The sequence below is a fragment of the Schistocerca gregaria genome, chromosome 1, assembly GCF_023897955.1.
Source record: "Schistocerca gregaria isolate iqSchGreg1 chromosome 1, iqSchGreg1.2, whole genome shotgun sequence".
Taxonomy (NCBI): Eukaryota; Metazoa; Arthropoda; class Insecta; order Orthoptera; family Acrididae; genus Schistocerca; species Schistocerca gregaria.
In genome coordinates, this window is record NC_064920.1 from 992263660 (window position 1) to 992291558 (window position 27899).

Below are 27899 nucleotides of genomic sequence, written 5' to 3' on the forward strand. Positions count from 1 at the left end.
AGGTAATACTGACTGTTGTATCCATGGACCCAACCATTCAACCAACTCGCGCGCCCTGACCATGACATCGCTGGCCACAGTTCCAGTCGTGGCCGTCGGCATCTAAGGGTGTTACCACTGAAGGAAGAGGTCGCGCCATGGCTGAGCTCAGGTCCGAAGCGCTCCTCTGCCTTTTGCATATAAGGAGGAGCCCTGGCCCTGAGATGGACAGTCTATCGTCTATTGCTAGCCTTTCATGGAGTTCATAGCGGAGCCATTGCAGTGTGATATTTGCTATGGTAATCGACTAGGCTCAGTACATGGATTACTCTTGGATATTACTTGGACTTGTGTTGCTGGTGCACATTTCGTCACAAATAAAGATAAGTTATCTCTTCATTCCAGCTGGCGCAATTCTTGTCATTAATTATTTTTTGGCCAACATACATAACTACATCCTGGTCACTACCCACGCTTTATACAATTTGTGGTGGCTGCCCCAAAAGTACTACGGAGGACCTTGGGTCTGGGAGCCGTCACAAAACTGACTCTATGACTTATCTTAGACATTAGGTTAAGGAAAGGCAAACGTATGTTTCCAGCATTTGTAGAGTTAGAGAAAGCTTTTAACAATACAGGGAGTGAAAGACAATTTGCAACTTGTACAGAAACCAAGTGGCAGTTATAAGAGTCAAGTGGCATGAAAGGGAAGCAATGTTTGAGAAAGGAGTGAGACAGGATTGTAGCCTATCCCTGATGTTATTCTATCTGTATATTGATCAAGCAGTAAAGGAAACAAAAGAAAAATTTGGAGTAGGAATTAAAATCTATGGAGGAGAAATAAAAACTTTAAGGTTTGCTGATGACTGTAATGATGTTAGAGACAGCAAAGGACCTGGAAGAGCAGTTGAACGGAATGGACAGCATCTTGAAAGGAGGATATATGATGAATGTCAACAAAAGCAAAATGAGGATAATGGAATGTTGTCAAAATAAATCAGGTGATGCTGAGGGAATTAGATTAGGAAATGAGACACTTAAAGTAGTGGATGAGCTTTGCTATTTGGGGAGAAAAATAACTGATGGTGGTTAAAGTGGAGAGGATATAAGATGTAGACTGGCAATAGCAATGGAAAGCATTTATGAAGAAGAGAAATTTGTTAACAAAGAGTATAGATATAAGTGTCAGGAAGCCTTTTCTGAAAGTACTTGAATGGAGTGTACCCACATATGGAAGTAAAACATGGACAATAAATAGTTTAGACAAGAAGAGAATAGAAGCTTTCGAAATGTGTTGCTACAGATGAATGCTGAAGATCAGATGGCTAGATCACATAACTAATGAGAAGGTACTGAATAGAATTGCAGAGAAGCAAAATTTGGGGTACAACTTGACTAGAAGAAGGGATTGGTTGGTAGGACATGTTCTGAGGCATCAAGGGATTACCAGTTTAGTATTGGAGGGCAGTGTGGAGGGTAAAAATTGTAGAGGGAGGCCAAGAGATGAATTCATGAAGCAGATTCAGAAGGATGTAGGTTGCAGTAGTGACTTGGAGATGAAGAAGCTTGCACAGGACAGAGCAACACAGAGATCTGCATCAAACCAGTCTCTGGACTGAAGACCACAACAACATCATTATTATGTAGTGCATGTTAAAGTCCTGCATGACTGAGTAACAAAGCACAAAATGTGAGGTGGGGTAATCACAGCCCAACTGGATATACTGCCCTCAACAGTCACTGTGGCCAAGCATAGAAGCCATGACCAAATGACCAAATCCTAGGTAATGGCCTGCGCGGTAAGACTGAAGCCAATGCATAAAAAATAAAAACTGAAGAAATTGTGTGGTGGTGGTGGGGGGTTAAAAAGCAAACTGTGGAATGAATTCATATTGGTTTTTAATGAAAACAGCAAGTTCGCTGAGTTTGCATTATGCATGAACTGCACTATGCTGTTGTGATAAAACTCAGAAATGACTCATTTCAAGAAATACAGTTGTAAGAAATGCCACAGTAACACAGCCCTTTCAGTTGTGCTGGTGATGCAGATAGTGGAGGTCTGCTAAGAGAGATTAATAAATCTGTGTATGAACTTATTTTATTAATTAAAATAACTGGCTTTCTTAACAAAAAATACTACCACTTCAAATAAGACAAAAATAAACAGCTGCACTCACATAAATAAACCATGTGCACTAGTGATCACGAAGTGAGCATAAGCAAGAACAAGAACTGCAAACACACACAAGTGTAATCATGTAAAACCTTTCCAACACTCCCACTGTTTAAGTGATTGTATTTACCAAATAAAAGCATTGAGCTTTGAGCACAAATATACAATTTTGGTTTGTTAATGCTTTGGTCAACAAATCAACAAGTTGTTCTTTGGTACACACACAAACAAATTCTATCTCTTTACACTGCATTTTTCCAAATAAGAAATGATAGCATACATTTATATGTTTGGTATGTTTGTGATATTCAGGATTTTTTAACAACTTGATTGCACACTGCTTGTCAATTTGTAATGTAGTTGGTTCTTTACAATTGATTCCCAGACCACCTTGTAATTTTCTCACTAAAATGGTGTCCATAGTAGCAGTAGCAGCAGCTATATATTCAGATTCAGTTGTTGACTTTGACTTTCGTGATGGAGTCAGCATCTGAAAAACCAACCACTTGCATTTTGCTCCTGCTGTTTGAGTAATATATACCATAATCTGGTGTTTCAATTAAGTACCTGTAAATTCTTTTCACTGTGTGCCAGTGTGCATTAGTATGGCCGTTCAAAAATCTGCTCACACTGTTCACTGCAAATGAAGTATCTGGTTGAGAGATAACTGACAAAAACATAAGAAATCCAATCACTTCACAGACTGATACTTTTTCACCACTGAACTCTTCATCATTAGGTAACAGACTCACATGAGGATCAGCAGGAACACTTAAATCTTTTGCTTCAGACATTCCAAGTTCCTCAATTATTCTTCTCGTATACTGGTGCTGACACATTAACATTTTCTTTCCCACACAATATTGCTCAAATTACAGTCCAACAAAGCAATGACCTTCATCGACAGTGATTTGAAAGATTTCTTTTAGTGATGAACAACTTTATGAATTGCTTCCATTGACTTTGATGCAACAAGACCATCATCTACAAATAATGCTAACAAGATAACATCACCAATGATTACACCACTGAATGGACATGGATCAGCATCAGTTGCTTGAAAACTATGATGTGAAAGAAAGGCTATAAATTTCTTGTTCCAACATTGAGGAGCTTGCTTAAGTCTGTACAGTGATTTCTCAAGTTTGCAAACTACAGTTTATCTGTTTTAATCATCACTCCCTCAGGTATATCCATGTAAACCTCTTCTTCAAGGCTACCATATAGAAATGCTGTGCAAACTTTGATCTGTACTATCTCTAGATCATTATATGTGAGAATTTCCAAGAACACTCAGAGTGAATCATATCATATTACTGGTGAAAAAGTCTCATTGTAGTTAACACCACAGTCCTGTTTGAAGCCTCTTGCACACAGCTGTGCTTTGTGCCAAGTAATGTTACCATCTATGAACACCCATTTTGAGTCAATAGCTCTCTGGCTATTAATTCTAGGAACTATCTTCCACATTTTGTTGTCTTTATGAGTTTCCAGTTCTTCTTCAATCGCTTTTTTCCAGTGTTTCGAGTCAGGACCAGAAATTGCTTCTTTGAAGCTCTAAGCATTATTATACTGAGCAAAATCAGCTTCCTGGCTTGCAAATGATAGAACAATCTCATAGCTGCATCAATGGCACTTTGGTAGGTTGCTCTTCAGTTTCCAGTTTAACCTTATTTACATCATGTTGTGAAATTTTCATCTCTTCCTGTGCTTGCACTGGTTCACCAGTAACTTGCTTGTTCCAATCCATGATATCTTGTTCTTTGTCAGTCTTAAAGTTTAGGTATGTGTCATCAATTTCTTGTTATGCAGACACCAAGCTGATGCTAACCTCATTGGATGTGACATCCCTTGATACAAACACTTTGTTACTCATGGGATCATAAAGTCAATAATTTGTTGATTCTCCTTGATAACCAACAAGTACAACTTTTCTGCATTTGGCATTAAACTTGCTATGAAATTGTTTTGGTATATGAGCAAAAGCATCTGACCCAAACACTTGAAGATGTCCAACATATGGATTTAGTGCATTCCACAACTCATATAGCGTTTGCTCCAAATTGCACTTTGTTGTAATGCTATTTAATTTTTATACAGCAGCATTAAACAGCCTCTGCCCACAAAAACTTTGGCGAGTTTTTGGCTTCCAACATTGTGTGTACACTTTCAACAATTGTGCAATTGTCCCTCTCATAATAACTGTTCTGTTCTGGTGTATACGGAACAGTTGTTTCTAACTGAATTCCATGGATCCTTAGAAACTCTTTCTTACCATACTTAATCTATTCAGTGCCATTGTCCACACACAATGTTTTGACATTCTGAGCAAACTTGTTCAACACAAAATTACTGAATTCATGAAACAGTCAATGAGTTCTGTATCAGGTTGCACCATCTTTGAATATGACAAAAAACTTTGCACCACCAATTGATTCAACTAACATTGACCCACACATGTCTGAATGATTAGATCCCCCTGGTTTTGTTGAATGATTTGTGTCTTTGTTGCTGAACTTCAGCCCATGTTCCTTGTCCACCTGGCATGATCCACAGAAAAAATCTTCCTGTTTTTTTACATTTAGTCATTTGACCACCCTTTTTGCTGATATCTTGTCTGTATACTGACATGTCCTAACCGTTTATGCCACTGTTTCAGATCAGCCACTACAACATTAATTTCTCTCTCTAGTGGTGAATCTGTCACGAAACACATCCTAAAAATATTGTTCTCTTCTTTCATGCCTTCAGCTACAGTCTCTCCTTCATGTATTAGTACAACTTGATCTTCCTTGAAAGCTGCAGTGATTTTCTTTCACATGTATAATCTTGCTGAGAATAATAGTACCAACTCCAGCAACTTGGTACTCTTCTTAATTACCCAGCAACATGGTCCCCAGTCACTGGACAGAACTTCGAAAACCATTCCGATCGAAAAGTCATATGACGCAATGCACCACTGTCCAACAGCCACGCACCTGACTGATCACATTCAAACCACTTAGCATGTGTCTCTCTTGACTTTCTGACAACTCGACGCAAGTTATATGCTGACACAATAAATGCACACCCAGATTTATTTTTGCCTCTATTATGGTCTTCTGTCTCTCACTTTTTCTTCCAGTACTCACAAGCTATATGGCTATGCTTCTTGCAGTAAAAACACTCAACATCTGATCTTGTTTTTCGTTCTTGTGAACTTTTGTTTTTACCAGGATATCTTGCTTTTTCCTTTTGTCTGTTGATGGACATAACTGCAACTGCACCAATTTATTCATCACTCATATTCAACTGGGACTCTTCTTTGATGAAAAGTTCCATCAAATTTTCCACATTTTGTTGACTAGCTGGCACACTGTCTCAAGCTATTTTAAATGTGTTGTATTTTGGTGGTAATGGCGCAATGACTTTTGCCATTACAGCTACATTCCAAATCTTTTCTCCAACATTTCTGAGTTGTAATGCTAGATTTTCAACTTTTGCTACATGTGCCACTACAGAATCATTTGCAGTCATCCGGCATTCAGGAAAACGTTGACCTATTGTTAGTTTGCTGACTTCTGACCATTGCTCATGTATAGATCTCAACTTGTTCCACATTTCATGGGCTGTCTCACAAACCAACACACTTTGCATTTGCATATTCTCTACTGATGTGGAAATCAGAAACATACCTTTAACATTTTCTTTTGTCCATGCTTTCAAGGCAGCTTTGTCATCTTCGTTAGGTCGACCTCGAGTACCATTTACAACATTGAAAATTCTGTAAGCCTTTAAGATTGCAGTTATCTGGAGTTTCCATGTCTGATAATTTTTTGCATCCAGCTTTGAGACATATTTTGAAGGTACTTCTTCAGCCAGTGCAGATTTATTCTCTCTTCTTTTCATCCAAACATATCACAGTTGGGATACAGAAAGTTTATATGAAATAACATCTTTCCTCACATAAACCAAGTGATGCCTGGGCCCATACCCTGATGAGGAAAGTGGAGGTTTGCTAAGAGAGATTAATAAAAGCTGTGTATGAACTTATTTTATGTATTGAAATAACTGGCTTTCTTTACAGTGGATGACTTTTCAAATGCAACAAAACCAATACAAAAACACTACTATTGCAAAGAAGACAAATATGTGCACTCACATAAATAAACTCTATGCACTAGTGGTCAGAATGTGAGCATAAACAAGAACAAGAACTGCAAATACACACAAATGCAATTATGCAAAACCCTTCCAATAAAACGAATAAAAAATAGTACTACAGAAAATGTGTTACATGTGTGCCAAAGATATAAGATCTTCTGATGCTGTTTCTGGTGAAGGTTTCAAAGAAATAGGCCATGAATATATAGATGTAAATTATGGAGAAATCAATATTTCAGATGTCATGCTACACCCCTCTCCTACAAGCAGACATGTCAAAGAGCAGGTTTATCCAATTTGAAACAGATAATGCCTTCTCTTATTAAGAAAGTTATTAATAAAACATGTGCTGCAACAGTAGATATGAGAACTGATTCACACAACCAAGTGCAATATTTGACATCTGCAGCACATTACATAAATATGGATTGGTCTCTTGTGAATATTGTTTTATTTGTAATTTAATTCCCAGATGTTAAGAAGATGGGAGTAAATATTAAATAAAAAAGATAGAAGAGTATTGCTGATTGGAGCATTTCTCAGACATGTAGCCTAATTTGTTTTTTGTCAGAGACCATATAGTCAATGTAATAAAAGCACTGAAATATAATGAAAGGCTTCTTTGTGCCGCTTGTTGTATTAACACAACACTTAGTCTCACTTTCTACGAACACAGTATTTTTGTAATGGGAATGAATGAGAGAATGTCTGTGGGACATACATAAAAACTTAATACTATTTTATGTAAAAACTTATGAAATTGGATCAAGGAAAAATTGTGGTGCAACCCCGAAGCTAATGACGTATGTTGATGTGTGCTTTTGTAAGAGAGCAGTCAGAATAGTAGTCAGAAGTGGAATAAGTTTCTAAATTAATTTAAAGCTTATTTTGTACTTTGGTATATTTTATTAATTATTATATTAGAAATTGGCATTGGAATGACATAAATGATTTTTTGATTAGTGATTGGCTCAGGCAAGTTTTGCCGCAAGAATGATCTAGAAAGATCATTCTGATAGGTAATTCAAACCATTAGCCAATCAGAATAGAGCTGTTCCTGCATGCAGAAAGTTAGATAGGCATAGAGTGGGGTGGCATCGAAAGAGTAGCTAGCCAATCTTCATATGTGTAACATCATGCTAAATGTTGCCAATAAAATAATTTGTAAAATGAAGAACTGTTGAATTCATTGCTGTTAGGAAATGTCCTGACTCAGGCAGTTTAACCTCCAAACATTTTGAGGACAATTTGATTAATTAATTGATGTGTTATGAGCGTGTGGTATTTCGGTCTTAGTGAAATTCCACGCGGCATATTCCGTGTACTTTATGGAATACTTGGGCGAGCACTTCTAACTTTGAAGACCACTGATATGACCAAAGTTTTAACTCGCTATAGTAGTGAGTCGGTAACTGTCAGATCAAACATTAATCACTTCAGACTGGAAGATATTCTGGTTGCTTTTTTCATGTGAGAACATTTTGTACACAGTGTGAGATGGGAATAGTAGAGCAGAGAATTTGGACTTGATAGCAAATTTATTTGCTTCCTTAAGAACAAAAACCAGTGTACTAAAATTTCCGGAGGCTTACTGCAGGTAAACTGCATTTACCTCCCCTCCTGAAATTTCTGTGTGGTAGGTATTAGGACATGGCCTGATCAATACTGCTTTACATGGCCTAGTAAGTATCTGTTACTGCAGAGTGAAGGGATGTCATAAGGAAGCCATATTGATGTAGGTAGACAATGAATGAGAGAGAGTGTATGAATGAGAAACGACGACAAACCCCGTCCCACCACAACTGGCATCACTCATGATCAAAACACGGGCCTCAGGATTAGGGTGGGTGAGTGTAAGAGCTCTTGCAAGGGCAGTTTTAAGATAACTAATGTGTTGAGGATGGTCTGGTCCAGTCCAGCTTTCGTTTTCCAGCGTTTTCCAGTGGTGTTTCTGCCAGAGAGGGTGATTTGGATGGAGGTCACTTGAGGAATATGGCGACGGTAAAAGTTTGCCATACCCAGAAAACAATGGAGCTGACCATAGTCCTCAGGAAGAGGAAGATTGAGTGTGGATTTGACATGAGAAATTGCCAGAAGGAGAATGGCCTAGGAAGGGAACAGAGGTGGAACAGAGTTGGGATTTATCGGGGTTGATAACTACGCCATTTGCATCGAGGGCCGAATGGACTGCATTGAGGTGAACTTGATACTCCTCAGCAGAGGAGGAAAAGATCAATATATCATCTAAGTAAGTATAAGCAAATGGCAGAGGTAGCAGAATGGAATTAATGAACTGCTGCGACGTCTGCGCAGCATTTTTCAGTCTGTAAGGCATGTAACAGTATTCAAATAGGCTGAAGGTTGTGATGGTGGCCCCTTTAGAATATATGGTAGATGCATAGGGATTTGATGCTACACCTTGGAACAATCTAACACATAGGAAAACCTACAACCATGAAGAAACTGCGTGAAATTTTGGATATTTTGAAAGGGGTAGTTACCGATAATTGTGCAAGTATTAAGAGACCTATAATCCCCACACAGCAGCCATCCTTTTTAGTAACAAGGTGGATGGGTGAAGACCAATTGCTCTATTAGAGGGTTGGAGCATGCCCAAAGCCTAGAAATCCTGAACAATTTCTTTTGCATGCAACAGTTTGCAAGCTTTAAGGTGCCTGGCCTTATAAAGTAAAGGTGGGACATCTATGGTGCAAATCCTATGACAAGTGCCATTACTAACGGCCGATACTCATGAAGGGAGTCCACCAAGAGGGGTGTCAACAAGAAAGCGAGTGCCCAATGACAAGTCAATGTGTAGAGCTGTCGTGCTGATGAAGCGAGTGGAGCAGTGTCAGATGGTAGGTGCCATGAATGAATGTTGCAGGACATGGCACCTAAACGTGCCCGCTGGAATCATTCGGGTAGGCACAAGGTTCACGGCAGTTGTGCCGGTAATGAATGATAGCGTAAGCTTGATCTGCCATGCATTAAACAAACCTTGAGTGAGTCAGCGATCTGAGACAAGTTGATAAAGTTGTAAATCCAAAGACATTTTGAGCATTCACAATGACCGAAGTGCTGCATCAGGTAATGCTTGATCACCAATTAATGCACGTAGGCGCCACCAAAGCTATAAAGGAGTGCGGTTGTCGAGATGCTCGTTGTGAATAATGTGGTGGAAAGCCTCCACTGGAGGGTGAGAAAGGCACTCAATGAGCAGTGCTCTTGCCATCGAATACTCTTGTGAGGTAGGCAGCGAGAGAAGCAAATCGCTGATGAGGCCTGGACAGGTGTGGAGGTGACTCACTAGGTAGACAAAATGTGCAACATCATTTGAAATGCCATGAATATCCAGTAGGTGATCCACTAATGTGAACCACATCTTAGGCTTATCTTTTAGTAAAGCAGGTAGCTTGGGAAACCTGCTGGGTAGCACATGTTGAGGCAGCAGCGGCAGACAGAGAGCAGGGCAAGATGCCTCTGACACTGGGAAAGCAGTAGTGATGAGCAGTGCATCGCCCAAGGTCTGTGTGGGGGCGACCGCTTACAGTACATGGTGTGGAGAGCACAGGTGCAAAAGTTAGCATGGTGCATCCAAACTGCATGCCTGACGAAGAGCACGGCGTAGATATAATGGCCAGAGCCATTGCAACAGTGGGTGGAAGGCAGCTGCAGCACATCCACGAGGGGGGGGGCGGCTAACATAGAAACCAGCATGGGGAGAACGGGTGGTGCCTTTATGAAAATGGATGGAGGTTGGTCATGGTGCAACCACTATGCAACAGGTCACAGAAACCAGTGCAATCGAGGCAACCGGCATTGCCGGTACATTGTGTGTGGGGGGAGGGGGGGGGGGCAATGCTGCCACACTAGGCATATAAGAATTTGCTACCCCGCGTGTAGAAATGTTCAAATCACAGTTCTGGAAGTACGTCTGTGTGTCAAACCAAACTGAAGGTAACTGCGAAGATGTTTTGTAAACCACAACATCTTTAAGTCAATGATTGTGCACGGTGGCCATTGTGGTGCTGCTGCACTAGACAGTGGCCATGTTGAGCTCATTAAGGCATGGCTGGGTTAAATATTTCTTCAGTTTTAGCCAAACGTGCATTAGGTACACTTGACCACTTGGTGTCGCAAGCCTAATTAAGGTGTGTGGCACTAGCACAGAGTTACACTGGAAATTCATTGTGGTGAGAACAATGTGGGCAGGAACACAAAGTTTGTTAATGATGAAAACAAGCACAAAATAAGTCGCAATCACACGACAATGATGTCGGGGTCACCACTGTGGGTTATCACATAAGGCTGGTCGGTAATAACACAATTTAAATACCATAAATGATTTTATTAGACACTGAGGCAAGAAGAACAAACATGGAAGTAAACAAGTTGTGTGCCAAGAGACATAGAACAAAAACAGTTCAAAGAGGCCAGAAACGACATATATCCATTCTGGTGTTGCTTTTTTATTGGATAGCTGTGTATTTTTCAGACTGGAAGCTAAGCTGGAACCTGTGCCATTCACACACAATGTGATATCACTTGAGCTATCTGGATATGTCTCATAACCTGACATGATAGGGTATTGGTAGTAAAAGGCAAAGATCTGTCTGAGTAATTGTGGAGTGCACAATTTGAATCTTCAAGTAATACTGCTTCCATTCACTCCCCTCTTTTTTCAGATGATAATCCTTTTGTTACAAAAGCTAGACTATGTATACGTTTATATTATCATTTCACAGTAATGAAAATGATAGTTCCTGCTCTTCATATGGTGGAGATGCAGAGTCGCAGATAGGCACAACAAAAAGGCTGTTGCAAAATAAGCTTTTGGCCAACAAGGACTTTGTCAAAAACAGATGACAAACACACACACACCTCAAGCAAATGCAACTCACACACACGTGACTGCACTCTCTGACATCTGAAGCCACAATGTGAGCTGCTGCAGCAGTGAATGATGGGAGGGGGAAATGTGTGTGAGTACCGAGGAGGATGGAGCGGGGAAAGGGAGGGATAGCAGGGTATATTATTGTTTATGTTATGTAGTGTGTGGTAAGCAAAAATATATGATAGCTTTATTTTATAGCAGTTTAATTTTGTAGACGTTTTTTAATCTGTTGGGTAACAAACCTTCCAGAGTTTTCAGCTTTGCCTGTACATTCACATTCATTTGTGAGGAGAATGGAAAAACCTGAACAAACTGAATACAATATTTGCAGCTTGAAAAAATACTTTTAGTCATTACAGAAATATTTTGACATGTGAGCAATTATTACAGGGAAGAAAATACATGAGCCGTAAATGCTAAAAATAGAAAAGTATGTAACAAACTGTGGATGTGATCTCACCTGCTGATACTGGGTAATAATGCTTAGAACTTGCAGGAGTCAAAAGAGCACCTGCTCTATCAATTGTCTTCCCCTTCATTACACAGTGAAGATCAAAACCAGCAACAGCAAGTTTTACAGGAGCTGTTTGAGGCTCCTGTTTGGCTGCTGAAAGAGCCCCACAGCGATATGTTCGTCCAGTAGACAATGTCTGTTGACAATGTCTATGATCCACATCACATTCATCAAGTCCAAATATTTTAGCCTTTGTGACATTCTCAGTGTTCTCTCTTTCACCATACACCTTAAAAATTGAATTTTACGTATTTAATTTGATGTTTATTCAATTTGAGATGTTTGTGAATAACTCAAGTATTAGAAAATATTAACAGAGCCTATTGAAAGAAAACAAAAAATAGTATTAACATTTGTAAAGCTAAATTTCAGAGTGAGCATAAAACTGAAAACAAAAATATTCATTAGAAAAAATTATGGGGAGTGTTTTACAGATATAAGAGTAAAATTAGTCCAAGAGACTGATGTAATCATATGCAGTATATGGACACAGCATGCAGCTTTATACTTTTGTCCAAATATGTGGAGGAACAAAAGTGATTTACAAATTTCACCATCAGTTAATGCTACAGTCCCTTATATGAAATATTGAATATATTAATATGATATGGAAAACTGGTTATATGCAGATCCCCAAGCTCCACTAACCCAAACAGCTCTATTCATCTCTGCTTAAGTTCTACAACTACATTCATCTGAACATAATTGCTGCAGTTAAGCCTTGGCATCCGTCTACGATTTTTGCCACTTACAGTTCTTTCCAAATTAACTATTACCTGCAGCCACAGGATGTGTCTTCTCAATTTATCTCTTCCTGTAATAAAATTATGAAATATATTTCTTTTCTCTCCAGTATGATTCAGTGCCTTTTCATTATTTATCTGCTCTATGCAAATAATCCTCAGCATTCTTTGTAGACAAGTCTTCAAAAATTTCTGAACCACACATTATCCACATTTGAATTCAGTATAATACTATATTCCACACAAATAGTTTCAGAAAATACTTCTTAACACCTAAATTTTTGAAAAATGTAAACATCTAGTATTTCTAACAATGGAAATTCCATTTTGGAATGTTAACAATATTATGCAAAGTATAAATTGTTACTCAACATAAAGATGATACACTGAGTAATTCACACAAGCAAGTGCACCTCACACGTATGACTGCTACCTCTAGTCATTCCATCCAGACTATCAGCTGGAGTGGCCAGAGGTAGTGGTCATGTGTATGTGAGGCGTGCTTGTGTGTGTGAATGTATGTGCATTTCTCTTTTCTGTAGAAGGCTTGGCTCAAAAGCTTATTTTTAATAGTCTTTTCATCGTGCTCAAAGTGTCATCTTTATGCTGATTAGCAATCTGTCCTTTTCATAACATACTGAACTGTAACAGCTAGGATCTTGCTGCCTCTTTAAAGTTTGTTACCAGCAATTTCTCACTCACATTAATTAATTGAAAAGCTAACAGCACATCAACAACAACCCTAAACATAGCCAGATATGGGCAATATCACTTGTAGTATACTTTGGGACCGTGATCATGAAATAAAGCTACACAAGGTATTCATTATACGTCAAGTAGACACTGTAATTGATAGGAATGTTTAAAAACATTCTATTCTCTTATTGTTGCTATAATTCTGTTACCATCATTGTTGTTGACAACACATTTAAACCTCAAGTGGGTGAGCCATTTTTTATAACATTAGTGGGCATGTGGTGCATTTTGTGCAGATATACAGAATGTATTAACTGAAGCAATAATGATGCTATAGCTACCAGCTTGCAGTTATACAATGACAGTGAAACTGTGCAAAATTATATTGGTGACTGGAGTACTTTATACACAGGCACACTCACCTGAGGGTTAAAACAGAGATGCTTTGAAAGTAATTAAAATCAGTGAAATTCAGTTATAATCATTACTGATGATACAGGGTTAAAAACTAATGTGATTCAAAAAACAAAGAGCAGAATTCAGTTACAATACCTGTGTAACTATATAATTAAAAAACATGTCCTATCTTCCAGACTTAATTTTGAACAGATTGTTTCACTAATATGAAGCACATTTTTGTTAAAGATAGGAAACATTCTAGGAACAATTTATGTTCTATATTTTATGAATAATTCACTGAAATGTAATATGTATTATTATATTAATGCATCTATTTCCACTGTGAATGACACTACTCTGTAGCTAAATTCATATGATATGTAATATAATTTTACTTTATGATTTATTCATTGTTATTTAATATACTGTTATCAATCAAAATTCATGAAATTCTTTAATTTTCTTTTTTAATAATCATGTCTTTGTAGAAGAATGTATGTAATGCCCATGTGGAACATCCATTGTACACCTAATTTTACTTGAAGTATCAATGCAACAACTGTGCAGATCAGTTTAGTAAACATGTAATCGATTAAAAAAGGCACACACTGTGCCAAATTTGTACAGATGTATCATGAAATAAACATTACAGTAATTCAAAACTACATGTGGCACACTTGGTTGGTGTTTGTTACACCAGAATTTGGTTTATTCTTGCATGAGGATCAACTCTTTGAAGCAGATAAAACAGGTCAAATATTTTGTTCCAGCTGAAGAACTTTTTATGGGGAAACTTCTCATCTGGCAGAGGAGCTGGAATCAATGTAAATTTTTGACCAGATTGCTAACGCAGTTTTGAAATTTCAGGTATATTTTGATGAAATGTTTTGGACAATCTATATTTGAAACAAAATTTGGGCAATAGAGACAATAAACAAAGAAGAAAAACTATTTGGACAAAAATACAATGCACAAATTCAACCATGAGTGCAGCAAACTACAACATCATACAACTGAGCCATCAGCTACATCATCATCTGCAGCAAGGTATTTCAAAAACTGTTCCTACTTTTCTTCAAAGTGATAGTGGGTGTACGTTGTGTAAAGAACTTTTTGTTTAGGACTGCAATTTTACTTTTTTTTAAAATTTTATATATTCCTGATTACTTAAATATTTCGAAAGTATGGGAGACGTAAATGTAGCAAATGTTGACGAAAGGAGGGGGGGATGAGGAGGAAGATGAGCAGAATAATGAGTAGAGTCACAGTAGTGTTAAGTCTAAGAAGGAGCAGTTGATCATGGAGTGAGTTGTGTCTGTACATCTTTACTTGGCTTTGATGAGAGAGAAGTCATGGACAGTAGTAGTAGGAATTGTTTGTTTGAGAGATTATTAAGTTTAATAAAAGATATATCAGAAAAACTGAGTAAACACTTCAAGGAAAATTCTGATAAGCTAGAAAATTATGTGAAGAAGCAAGGAGAAGTTATGATGGTAGTCAAAAAAGACTTAACTAAAACTAAAATCAAAGTTAGGTGAATATTAGAAAAAACAGAAAAGCTTGACAATAATATGTAACAAGATTGTGAAAAGGAAAGTTGCTACTCACCACATAATGGAGATGCTGAGCCGCAGATAGGCACAACAAAAAGACTGTCACAGACAATAGCTTTCGAGCAGTGAGGCCTCCATCACAATTAGACGACAAAGACACACACACACACACACACACACACACACACACACACACACACACACACACACACACACACACACACACGGATACATGCAGACGCAATTCATACACACGACTGCAGTCTCTCATGCAACTGAGGCCACACTACCAACTTTCCTTTTCACAGTCCATCCTGGATTTTCCATTGTTTGAGAATAATAAGGTTAGTTTAAAAGAAGTTTTCAGAAATGAATGTCACAAAATCAGTAACAGGATCGAGGGAGTGGAGCTTAGGACAAAAAGGTTAGAAAAATCCCTAGTTCATGAAACTGAAAGTAATGATAAAAATTTTGGTACTAGACACAACTAAAATTTTTAATGACAATCTTCCCAAAATTAAAGGTTGCATTGATGCATTTGTTACCAGTATTAAAAAAATCAAATACATGTCAGATAAGTTGAAAATCAAAATTGTAAAAAAGTTTTTAGATGGTGAGAAACTGTCATGGGAAAACTACATAATTAATCGAGATATGAGTTTTCTAGCATTTGAAAGATGATTTGTGAACAAATTTTGGTCAGAAACTGAGCAATGTAGAATTAAGTCAGAGTTTTTAAATGGATCTTGTTTCAGCTATGGTAATACAGAATGGAAACCTTTTGTGGCGAACAGTTTAAAACATTCAAACTGATACCCTTATAAGCCGATTAGCCATAAAGCTAGATTATTCAGTAGAAGACTTTTTAAGATATGTAGATAAACTGGATATGGCTTGGGAGAAAAATGATAAACACAGGGAGAGACAGGGGGAAAATCATTTTCTTAGGAATGGGATTTTTCCAATGGTGATCATGCAGATAGAGATAGGAGGTGGGATGATAGAAACAATTATCAAGATAAATATAATAGTAAGAGGAGGGATAATGACTGCAATGATAGGTGCAGGGATGAAGAGAGAGGTCACCAACAAAGAAATAGGCAAAGGGGAAATGGTAATCATAGGAACTATGGCAATAGAAACTTTGAAAATAGAGGAAGTCAGAGATACTTAAGTTTTGACACAAAGGTGGCCTTTCGGTCTGAGGCAAGAAATGGCAGACAGCATAATCAGGCCAACAATAATTTTAGGACAAACCAGAGTGAAGCCACCAGTAAACTACATGAAATGAATAGTATAGAATTTAGTAGAGAATTCTGGGGGGATATTATAGAAGGTATGAAACAAGAAGAGAATAGCAAGAGAAAACCTAAAATATATATCTTACTAGTGATATTGTGGCAAATTTGTTTGGTGAATCAAGTAACAGTAATGAAGTAGTCATTAATGTCAATAATAATGTGAATTATGATGAGTTGGCAGTGTGAGATTAAAGAATAATTCTGATGCAGAAATGCTGAGTGAACCTGTTGGTGTGTAGAGGCAAAGAGTCATGTGCTTGGGGAGAGTGAGGAGTAAGCAGGGAGGCGCTTAAATGACAATGCTATGAATAATGATTTGAGTTCTGATAACAATGATGCTATTAATGATGGTACTGTCAGGACTGCTGAAGTAGCTGGAGATGTGGATGCTAATGACGATGTCTGTGTAAAAGAAAATGATGTACTCACTGATGCATTTTGTGATAAATTTCAGAGATTTTCCTGATGATAAGGATGGTATTGATGATGCTTTGCTGTATGATGAGTTAGATGGAGTGATTTATGTGGAGATTAAATGTGATAGTTCAATGTAGAGTGAAATTAATAGCATTATTATAGGTTTAGCTGATGATTATATGCTGAATAGGGAACCTAAGCATTAGATGCACCCTGCCTGAATAACAGGAATTTGATTGTATTAATTACAAAATATTGCTCCAGAAATTGGACCATTACGGAATACGGGGAGTAGCTCACAATTGGTTCACCTCTTACTTTAGCAACAGCCAGCAAAAGATCATTATTCACAATGTTGACAATGGCTGTGATGTGGGATCTGAGTGGGATACTGTCAAGTGGGGGTGCCCCAAGGATCAGTGCTGGTGCCCCTCCCGTTCCTTATTTATATAAATGATATGCCCTCTAATATTTCCGTTTGCTGATGACACTAGCTTGGTAATAAAGGATGTTGTGCGCAACATTGACTCAGTTTAAAATAGCGCAATACATAACCTCAGTTCATGGCTTGTAGAAAATAAACAAACATTAAATCACAGTAAGACTCAGTTTTTACAGTTTCTAACACACAATTCAACAAAAACTGACATTTTAATCTCACAGAATGGGCATATGATTAGTGAAACTGAACAGTTCAAATTTCTTGGTGTTCAGATAGATAGTAAGCTGTTGTGGAAAGTCCATGTTCAGGATCTTGTTCAAAGACTTACTACTGCCATTCATATATTCAAACTGTATCAAAAGTGAGTGATACTTTGACACGAAAATTAGTCTACTTTGCTTATTTTCATTCACTTATGTCGTATGGTATTATATTTTGGGGCAACTCTTCCCATTCTACAAGGATATTTTTGGCTCAGAAATGGGCAGTTAAGGCAATAAGTGGTGTTAGTTCACAAACATCTCGTCGACCTCTGTTCATGAGTCTGTTTATTTTGACATTGGCCTCTCAATATGTATATTCCTCATTGTCATTTCTTGTTACCAATATTAGTTTATTCCCAAAAATAAGCAGCTTTCACTCGGTGAGTACTCGGCTGAAATCAAACCTGCGTTTGGTACGGACTTCCTTAACTCGTTAGCAAAAAGGTGTGCAGCATGCTGCTGCATCCATTTTCAATAAGCTGCCACTCAAATTCAAAAATCTTAGCAGTAATCCATGGGCTTTCAAATCGAAACTGAAGAGTTACCTCATGGGTCACTCCTTCTATTCTGTCAAGGAGTTCCTTGAAAAATTAAGCTAATTCTTATTGTATTGCTGATAGTGCTTACTTAAACTTATGGACTGACTTTTTTCAAGTTCATGAACATTAATTTTTATCTCTTATTACTTTTATGTTGTAATTTCATGTACTGACAAGTTCCATGACCTTGGAGATTTGCTCCTCAATTTGGACCTATGGAACTTGACGCGTAAATAAAATAAAATAAACTGTTCACAACCCCCCCCCCCCCCCCCCCCCCAATAAGACACAGTTATATGGCCAGTGCACTATTGTTTAACTTTCAGTAAGTCTCATTAATAGGTTTCAGGCAACCATCCACATTCTGTTACAATCAATCAATCAATCAATCTCTTTATTCATCCGTTAACAATATACATTGTATGGATGTAGTCAATTACAATATAGTTTCTGATATTTTATGTGTTGCAAAAACTTGCATAGTAAATCCAAATATTTTACATCACTTTATATAAATAATCTTACTTTCTCCTATTAGACAATTACAATATAATTTCTGTTATTTAATGTGTTACAAAAATTTGCATAATAAATACAAGTATTTTACTTCACTTTATATAAATAATGTTACTTTCCCATATTTAGATATTCTTCAATGTTGTAAAAACTGTTTCTTATTAAAAATTGTTTAAGATCTACTTTGAATTTATGACATTCTTTAATTTTCTTTATTGCAGCAGGCAATGCATTAAAAAGTATTTTGGGCTGGTAGTTGACACTTTTTTGGTATAGTGCTCCTTTGTGGGCCTCTCTGTGAAAATCATCTCTATTTCTTGTTTCGTGTTTATGAATCTGATTATTTACTGTTGAAAATTCCTGGTGAGTTTTCAGAAAGCAGACACATTCATATATGTATAAGCTAGGAAGAGTCATTATTTTAAATTCTTTAAATATTTCCCTGCATGACATTCTACGGGGAACCCCTTTCATTATTCTAATAGCCCTTTTTTGAAGTTTGAAAGCTTGTTTTGCCATACCTGTATTTCCCCAGAAGATCACACCATATCTAAGCAAACTGTTCATATAAATATATTTACTGTTGAACTTCTATGAGCAGTAAAAGGCTAACCACATAGTTCACATGTCTTGAAGAATAAGAAGGTACATATGGAAACAGACTTTGTCATTGTTTTAACTTACGGCCTACTTGTGTTACACTTATTTCACATTTAAGTTGATGAATTGATGTTACTCTAACCAATACAAGTTTCTCATCTGAAACTCAGCCAGTCACTGACTGTCTCATGACCAAAAATTGGACCCTTATATATCCTCACAATAATAGGTACTGTAACTAAACATTGTCCAATGTTGAATTTACAGAAATTACAATTAAAACTTATCTCATTAAGTCAACTGAATACATTGAAAACTTCCTTCTTTTTAGCAGTTTCTCCCACTACAAGCATTAAGCTGAATTATTTGTTTAAACCATGAAATTAATAAATGTTGCTATGCAAACAATACTTTTGACATAACAGTTAATTACTTTAGAATTGATTAAGAGCTGGCTTTGCTAACATATTTTCAAATAGAGCCAAATAGATACTTTAAGAATACTATTCATTGTTCCTCCAAATGTTTACAATTAGTACAGAATTTATATTTGTTTATACGTCAACAATATAATTTAAGTTACGAAACGATTATTGATTTTACATTATAACAAAAGATGCTAACTAGTAATAGACAAAATAAACTAGAAAATATATTCCATACATAAAATTAAGCAGAAAATTAGATTTGGCGTTATATTCCTTCAAAATTGAGGGTCAACCTTTTTCTTTTATGAAAATGCAGATTATACTCATATATCTTAAATGTAATTACTTAAAAGTGAAAAAAAGAATTTCAAGGAGGCATATGGCAAAACAAGAGGGGAAGTAAAAATATCCCAGCTTGCTTCATCACAACAGGATTACCTGCGCATTTATTTCAAGAAAAAGAGGTTAATGTGGTAATAGAACATCATTCAAATGATTTGTTCATAGAACAATGACAAACATGAAAAGAATTATATGATCACAGAAAAGGAACTTCTAGTCACAGTTTGGAGATGTAAGAAATTTTAATTTTACTTTGTCACAAATTAAAGTTTGCTCAAATCACAAAACCTCATCATATATTCAAGAGTGCAAACTCTACGATGGAAGAATTATCTGGTGGGCAGTTTAATTATTACAGGAAAGCAGAATGTAATTGCAACTGCTTTAGCTAGGTTACCAGTGGGGGTTAAGATGGAGATGAGAATGAAAGTCTGAAAAAAAACTCAAAATTATGTACCTGTAAGGAATAAAGGATGAAAAAGAAATAAGGAGAATTTGTAATCAGATCAGAAGGAATCAAAACCATGATGAGGATTGGAAATTTGTATAAAGCTATTTAGTAAGTTTGAGTGAGGTGCTCAGCAGCAGTATTAAGAGACAAACTGTCTGTCTGCCTGAATACCTTCTGACAAACTGTGGCCAAGAAACAACTGGGCCACCCTGCTGCTGAGAATCGTTTCAAACATTCCTACCAACTACAGTGTCTACTTGAGGTATAATGAATACATTGTGTAGTTTTATTTAATGATCACAGTTCCTGAAGTATAGTACTACTGATGTTGCCCATATTTAGGTACACTTAGGATTGTTGTTGAATGTTATTAGCTTTTCAGTTAATTAATGTGAGTGAAAAGCTGCTGGTAACAAATTTTAAAGAGGCAGTAAGATCCAACTGTTACATTTCACACACTACAAAAAATTTGTAAAGCCGAAAACTGACAAAACTTTTGAAACCTGTTTAAATAATAGAAGGTATGTATAGTTTTCTATTTTTATTTACTATTTATTTTTTATAATTTACAAGTGATAATGACAATATGAATTTTACATTGGCATAAACATTTATATGAAATTATAGAGTTTGAACAAATTGTTTGTACCCTTCTAACTCGACAGAAAATTGCTGAATAATAGGTGTACAAATCATTAAACATTACATCAGTTGTATTATTCTTTTACACAAATTAGATAGTAAAGTATAATTCCTGGTACTGTTTTGTGTATTCGAGTTTACAGCTAATAATTTGTTACATTTATAAGTAACAAGTAATAATTTTTACAGGATGTATATTACATACACTGATCTAAACACATGCCAATGTAGTTTAAGTGAGAAGACATTTCAGTCTGGCAACAAGAACAAATATAAAAAAATATTTACAGTAATGTGGTTTACTTATTATAACACAAGTAATTACTGTTTATACACATATGTCAGAAGTAGTTCAATTCCTGCAGCTAAAGAATAGTTTTTTTCCCCTTTGGATTCTGAGGAGAGAGAAGACAGAAATCTAAATTCAACATTAGTAACTGATCACTTGTAACATATTTTAGTATCCAAGTGTTTTATTTTTTTTTCCACTTCATGTTTTTATTTGCTCAAGAGGCAGGTACATTGATCCCACTTCACTATACCAAGTAAAACTCAACTTCAAAAATTATTTACTTTAACAGGTAACTTTTTCTCTTTAGATCCTAACATTTCCTTATTTCAAAAGTGATGCTAGTGTGTAGTCAAATTAAGTCATCAGAGGCTAACGTTAAACTTAGATTTCTGTCTTCTCCCTCCTAGACTCCAAAGGAAAAAAAAGCTGCAGAAATTGAACTAGCTTTGAAATCTGTATGCAAATTATAATTACTTGTGTTATAAGATGTAACCCACGGTACCATAATTATTATTACTATTACTTTTTTTTTCCAAACTGAGATACCTTCTCACCTACACCACAGTAGTATGTGCTTACAACAGCATAAGTAATATTCATTTCGTAAAATTTATTATTTGTTGCTTATAAATGTACTGCATTATTAACTGTTAACTTGAATAGACAAAACAGTACCAGAAAATATATTTTACCATTTACTTCTGCTGTGATCATTGTTAATAACACATTTAAAACAGAAGTGATTTGAAAGTAATAAAAATACGTAAGATTAATTTATAATAATTATCACTGATACATAGTTTGAAACAAATGTAATTTGAGAAACAAAGAACAGAATCCAATTGAAATATGAATTAACTATGTTATTACACTGCATTATCCTGTCTGCCAGACTCAGTTTCGGAAATACTGCTTTACTGAAATGAAGTACTTGACAAATCTGCAAGTTTACTGACAAAATGATATAAGTGATTCAATGTTTAGAAGATGGGTCAGACTGTTCCATGAACAACGTGATCAAGTGCATGATGAAGAATGAAGTGGACATCCATCTGTGGTTACTGATGAACTAGTTCACACAATCGAGGAGAAGATTAAGCACAACCATAAGTTTACACTGGCAAGGGAACCTTCCCATCGCACCCTCCTCACATTTAGTTATAAGTTGGCACAGTGGTTAGGCCTTGAAAAACTGAACACAGATCAATTGAGGAAACGGGCAGTTGTGTGAAACTATGAAAAGAATACCGTATTTACTCGAATCTAAGCCGCACCTGAAAAATGAGACTCGAACTAAAGGGAAAAAAATTCCCGAATGTAAGCCGCACCTGAAATTTGAAACTCGAAATTCAAGGGGAGATAAAAGTTTTAGACCGCACCTCCAAATCGACGCAAAGTTGACGAATTAATGACAATTCAGCGCCAGTAGTTTGGTTCAAGTCGTAAGCTTAGCAGTTAAGCTTTACTAGGTAGCCATTGCAATGCGTCAGGCGCTCCATCCGTATTTATACGAGTACCCTTCCTTTTTCACGTGCTCCGTCTGGTTTGAATTGATTGCTTGTTTTGCTTTGATCTGATAAGTGCTGTTTTCTTTGTTATAGGTGTTCACATCACTCTAAGCTGAAAATGCATTGAAATATCCTTTCTTTCAGGAGTGCTAGTTCTGCAAGGTTCGCAGAAGAGCTTCTGTAAAGTTTAGAAGGTAGGAGACGGATACTGGCAGAAGTAAAGCTGTGAGTACCGGACGTGAGTCGTGCTTCGGTAGCTCAGTTGGTAGAGCACTTGCCCGCAAAAGGCAAAGGTCCCGAGTTCGAGTCTCGGTCGGGCACACAGTTTTAATCTGCCAGGAAGTTTCATATCAGTGCACACTCCGCTGCAGAGTGAAAATCTCATTCTGGAAACATCCCCCAGGCTGTGGCTAAGCCATGTCTCCGCAATATCCTTTCTTTCAGGAGTGCTAGTTCTGCAAGGTTCGCAGAAGAGCTTCTGTAAAGTTTGGAAGGTAGGAGACGGATACTGGCAGAAGTAAAGCTGTGAGTACTGGACGTGAGTCGTGCTTCGGTAGCTCAGTTGGTAGAGCACTTGCCCGTGAAAGGCAAAGGTCCTGAGTTCGTGTCTCGGTCGGGCACACAGTTTTAATCTGCCAGGAAGTTTCATATCAGCGTACACTCCGCTGCAGAGTGAAAATCTCCTTCTGGAAACATCCCCCAGGCTGTGGCTAAGCCATGTCTCCGCAATATCCTTTCTTTCAGGAGTGCTAGTTCTGCAAGGTTCGCAGAAGAGCTTCTGTAAAGTTTGGAAGGTAGGAGACGGATACTGGCAGAAGTAAAGCTGTGAGTACCGGACGTGAGTCGTGCTTCGGTAGCTCAGTTGGTAGAGCACTTGCCCGCGAAAGGCAAAGGTCCCGAGTTCGAGTCTCGGTCGGGCACACAGTTTTAATCTGCCAGGAAGTTTCATATCAGCGCACACTCCGCTGCAGAGTGAAAATCTCATTCTGAAAATGCATTACTGTACTGTGTCATGCATTGTTTGTCGCATTCTGATAGTGCGTGTTTACGGCACGGCTTGCTTTTGTGCGCGCTACCGCCGCTTATAATAAAAAAAAAAGACTGCTATTTGTTGTTACCTACACTGCTGCTTTCTTTGATAATGATCAACAAGAACCAAATAATAGACTGTGTATGATAGAACATGTTCTGAACAAGAGTTAGGCGAAAATTTTTCTCCGTTTGAAAATCTTTGCGGCCGCTGCTTTAGTACATCAAATTCTGCACATAAATTAGAGTCATCTTAGATTTAAAAATCTAGTCAGTGACCTGCTTCATTTCTGACTGTATCACTATTAGGCACAAGAATAATACGAATATAAACACGACACGATACGTATATTCTTCCGCATTTGCCGTTGTCTCACTCTAGTTTCGTAGTTTATTAGGCAGACAGGATTTAAATGAGATAGCAGCAAACGCGAAAGAATAGATGGCAAAATGTTTATATTCATATTATTCTTATGGTGAAGAGAATACTGCATGTGATTCACATTTCATCAGGTTCCTATTAGCAACCAACTCTTCTCACAGGTAGGAAAAAATTCAGAACATAGAGTTGGTCATATTGACAAACATCCTAAACAGTGTTGCCAGTCGGATTTTCGTAGTACATTGAAATTCTGCTACATTCGAAGATGAACAATGCGGGATTTGTATTTACTTCGTTGGATAATGTATGAAAATGCGGTGGTCGAAACTCGGGGCGGAGAAAAAAAGCTCGTCTTCCACCTTTCTTTTTTTAAAAATTTATTTACTGACGCAGAGGTTTTGGTGCCAGTATTTATCTTTGTGCCTACAACGCATGCCTGTGTAGCGCTACATATATTCAGCAGCAGAAGTTAGTTGTGGCGGCACCTACCAACATATTTCAGAACTTCCGCTTGCTTTGCACTAGATTCTAAGCCGCAGGCGGTTTTTTGGATTACAAAATCCGGAAAAAAGTGCGGCTTAGATTCGAGTAAATATGGTAAGCAAAATATGCAAACTGAATAGTCCATGCGCAAGATAGGTACATCAAGACCCACCAGGCCCCAACCTCTGCTAATTTCAAGTTGCCGCCGCTCATACCTCACCTGTCATTCAACAACACCTATGCCTCTGTACTTCCGTCTCGACTCAATGTTAACAAATGTATCTTCTTCAGAAATGCTTTACTTGACATTGACAGTCTACGTTTTACATCCTCTCTACTTCGACCATCATCAGTTATTTTGCTCCCCAAATAGCAAAATTCCTTTACTACTTTAAGTGTCTCATTTCCTAATCTAATCCCCTCAGCATCACCCAACTTCATTTGACTACATTCCATTAGCCTTGTTTTGCTTCTGTTGATGTTCATCTTATATCCTCCTTTCAAGACACTGTCCATTCCGTCCAACTGCTCTTCCAAGTCCTTTGCTGTCTCTGACAGAATTACAATGTCATTGGCAAACCTCAAAGTTTTTATTTCTACACCATGGACTTTAATACCTACTCCAAATTTTTCTTTTGTTTCCTTTACTGTTTGCTCAATATACAGATTGAATAACATCAGGGAGACGATAAAACCCTGTCTCACTCCCTTCCCAACCGCTGCTTCTCTTTCATACCACTCGACTCTTATAACTGTAATCTGCTTTCTGTACAAATTGTAAATAGCATTTCGCGCCCTGTATTTTACCCCTGCCACTTTCAGAATTTGAAAAAGAGTATTCCAGTCAACGTTGTCAAAAGCTTTCTCTAAGTCTACAAATTCTAGAAACATAGGTTTGCGTTTCATTAATCTATCTTCTAAGGTAAGTCATAGGGTCAGTATTGCCTCACGTGTTCCATTATTTCTATGGAATCCAAACAGATCTTCCCCAAGGTTGGCTTCTACCAGTTTTTCCATTCATCTGTAAAGAATTCGTGTTAGTATTTTGCAGCCGTGACTTATTAAACTGATAGTTCGGTAATTTTCACATCTGTCAACACTTGCTTTCTTTGGGATTGGAATTATTATATTCTTCTTGAAGTCTGAGGGGATTTCATCTGTCTCATACATGTTGCTCACCAGATGGTAGAGTTTTGTAAGGACTGGTTCTCCCAAGGCAATTAGTAGTGCTAATGGAATGTTGTCTACTCTCGGTGCCTCGTTTCGACTTAGGTCTGTCAGTGCTCTGTCATACTCTTCACGCAGTAGCATATCTCCCATTTCCTCTTCATCTACATCATCTTCAATTTCCATAATATTGTCCTCAAGTACATCACCCTTGTGTAGACCCTCTATATACTCCTTCCATCATTTTCTTTCCCTTCTTTGCTTAGAACTGGGTTTCCATCTGAGCACTTGATATTCATGCAAGTGGTCTCTTTTCTCTGAAGGTCTCTTTAATTTTCCTGTCAACAATATCATCTTATGTTTAGTGATATATGCCTCTACATCCTTACATTTGTCCTGCTTAGCCATTTTGCACTTCCTGTTGATCTCATTTTTGAGACATTTGTATTCTTTCTTGCCTGCTTCATTTACTGCATTTTTATATTTTCTCCTTTCATCAGTTAAATTCTATATTTGTTCTGTTACCCAAGGATTTCTACTAGCCCTCGTCTTTTTACCTACTTCACCCTCTGCTGCTGTCACTACTTCATCCCTAAAAGCTACCCATTCTTCTTATAGTGTATTTCTTTCCCCCATTCCTGTCAATTATTCCCTTATGCCCTTCCTGAAACTCTGTACAACCTCTGATTTAGTCAGTTTATCCAGGTCCCATCTCCTGAAATTCCCACCTTTTTGCAGTTGCTTCAGTTTTAATCTACAGTTTGCAACCAATAGATTGTGGTCAGAATCTGCATCTGCCCCTGGAAATGTCTTACAATTTAAAACCTGGTTCCTAAATCTCTGTCTTACCATTATGTAATCTATCTGATACCTTCTATTATCTCCAGGCTTCTTCCTTGTATACAACCTTCTATTATGACTCTTGAACCAAGTGTTAGCTATGATTAAGTTCCGCTCTGTGCAAGTTTCTACCAGGTGGCTTCCTATTTCATTTCTTACCCCCAATCCATATGCACCTACTATGTTTCCTTCTCTCCCTTTTCCTACTATCGAATTCCAGTCACCAATGCCTATTAAAGTTTTGTCTCCCTTCACTATCTGTATAATTTCTTTTATTTCAGCGTAATCTGGCTAGGGTTGGATGAGTTGATGTGTAGGTGAAGGATTAGGCGGGTGAGAGCTATGAATTGTTCAGTTTGGAACTGGTGTAGGGACTGATGGAAAGAAGGGTTACAGCCTGAGATGGGAACTTTAAGTGTGAGGCCTTTATCTTGTTTATGGCTATCCAAAAAAAATCCTCTAAACCTCCATTAAACGTACAGATTTTTATGTAGCTCGTTTCATCTGTTGCTACTACCTTCTCCTGTTCCTCACTTACAGTACCTGAGTGCTTATCTTGTTTATTTCTTTTATTTCATTACACATTTCATCAATTTCATCATCTGCAGAGCTAGTTGGCATATAAACTTGTACTAATGTAGTAGGGGTGGGCTTCATGTCTATCTTGGCCACAACAATGCATTCACTATGCTGTTTGTAGTAGCTTACCTGCCACCGAACTTCACTAATTCCCACTACATCTAACTTTAACCTATCCATTTCCCTTTTTAAATTTTCTAACCTACCTGCCCAATTAAGGGATCTGACATTCCATGCTCTGATCCATAGAACGCCAGTTTTCTTTCTCCTGATAATGACGTCCTCTTGAGTAGTCCTCGCCCAAGGTCTGAATGGGGGACTATTTTACCTCCAGAATATTTTACCCAAGAAGACGCCATCATCATTTAACCACACAGTAAAGTTGCATGCCCTCGGGAAAAATTATGGCTGTAGTTTCCCCTTACTTTCAGCCGTTTGCAGTACCAGCACAGGAAGGCCGTTTTGGTTAGTGTTACAAGGCCAGATCAATCAATCATTCAGACTGTTGCCTACTGAAAAGGCTACTGCCCCTCTTCAGTAACCACACATTTGTCTGACCTCTTAACAGATGCCCCTCCATTGTG

The 27899-nt window shown here is 37.4% G+C and overlaps 1 protein-coding gene and 1 non-coding gene across 2 annotated transcripts in view; one reads left to right on the top strand and one right to left on the bottom strand.

Annotated features, from left to right (window-relative positions):
- The window catches only part of LOC126284156 (uncharacterized), an 81895-nt gene extending 67000 nt beyond the window's left edge, over nucleotides 1-14895 (bottom strand). Inside the window, exons 1-4 of the mRNA XM_049982920.1 lie at nucleotides 14871-14895; nucleotides 14611-14664; nucleotides 12136-12278; nucleotides 11650-11932 (exon numbers count right to left, since the gene is read on the bottom strand). Coding sequence (XP_049838877.1) covers nucleotides 11650-11932; nucleotides 12136-12278; nucleotides 14611-14664; nucleotides 14871-14895 — 505 coding nt within the window. The remainder of the gene's footprint in view (nucleotides 1-11649; nucleotides 11933-12135; nucleotides 12279-14610; nucleotides 14665-14870) is intronic.
- Nucleotides 14896-23081: 8186 nt separating this feature from the next.
- On the top strand, nucleotides 23082-23156 carry Trnal-caa (transfer RNA leucine (anticodon CAA)). Its single transcript has one exon. It is a non-coding gene; the product is annotated as a tRNA-Leu (tRNA).
- Nucleotides 23157-27899: the final 4743 nt, after the last annotated feature.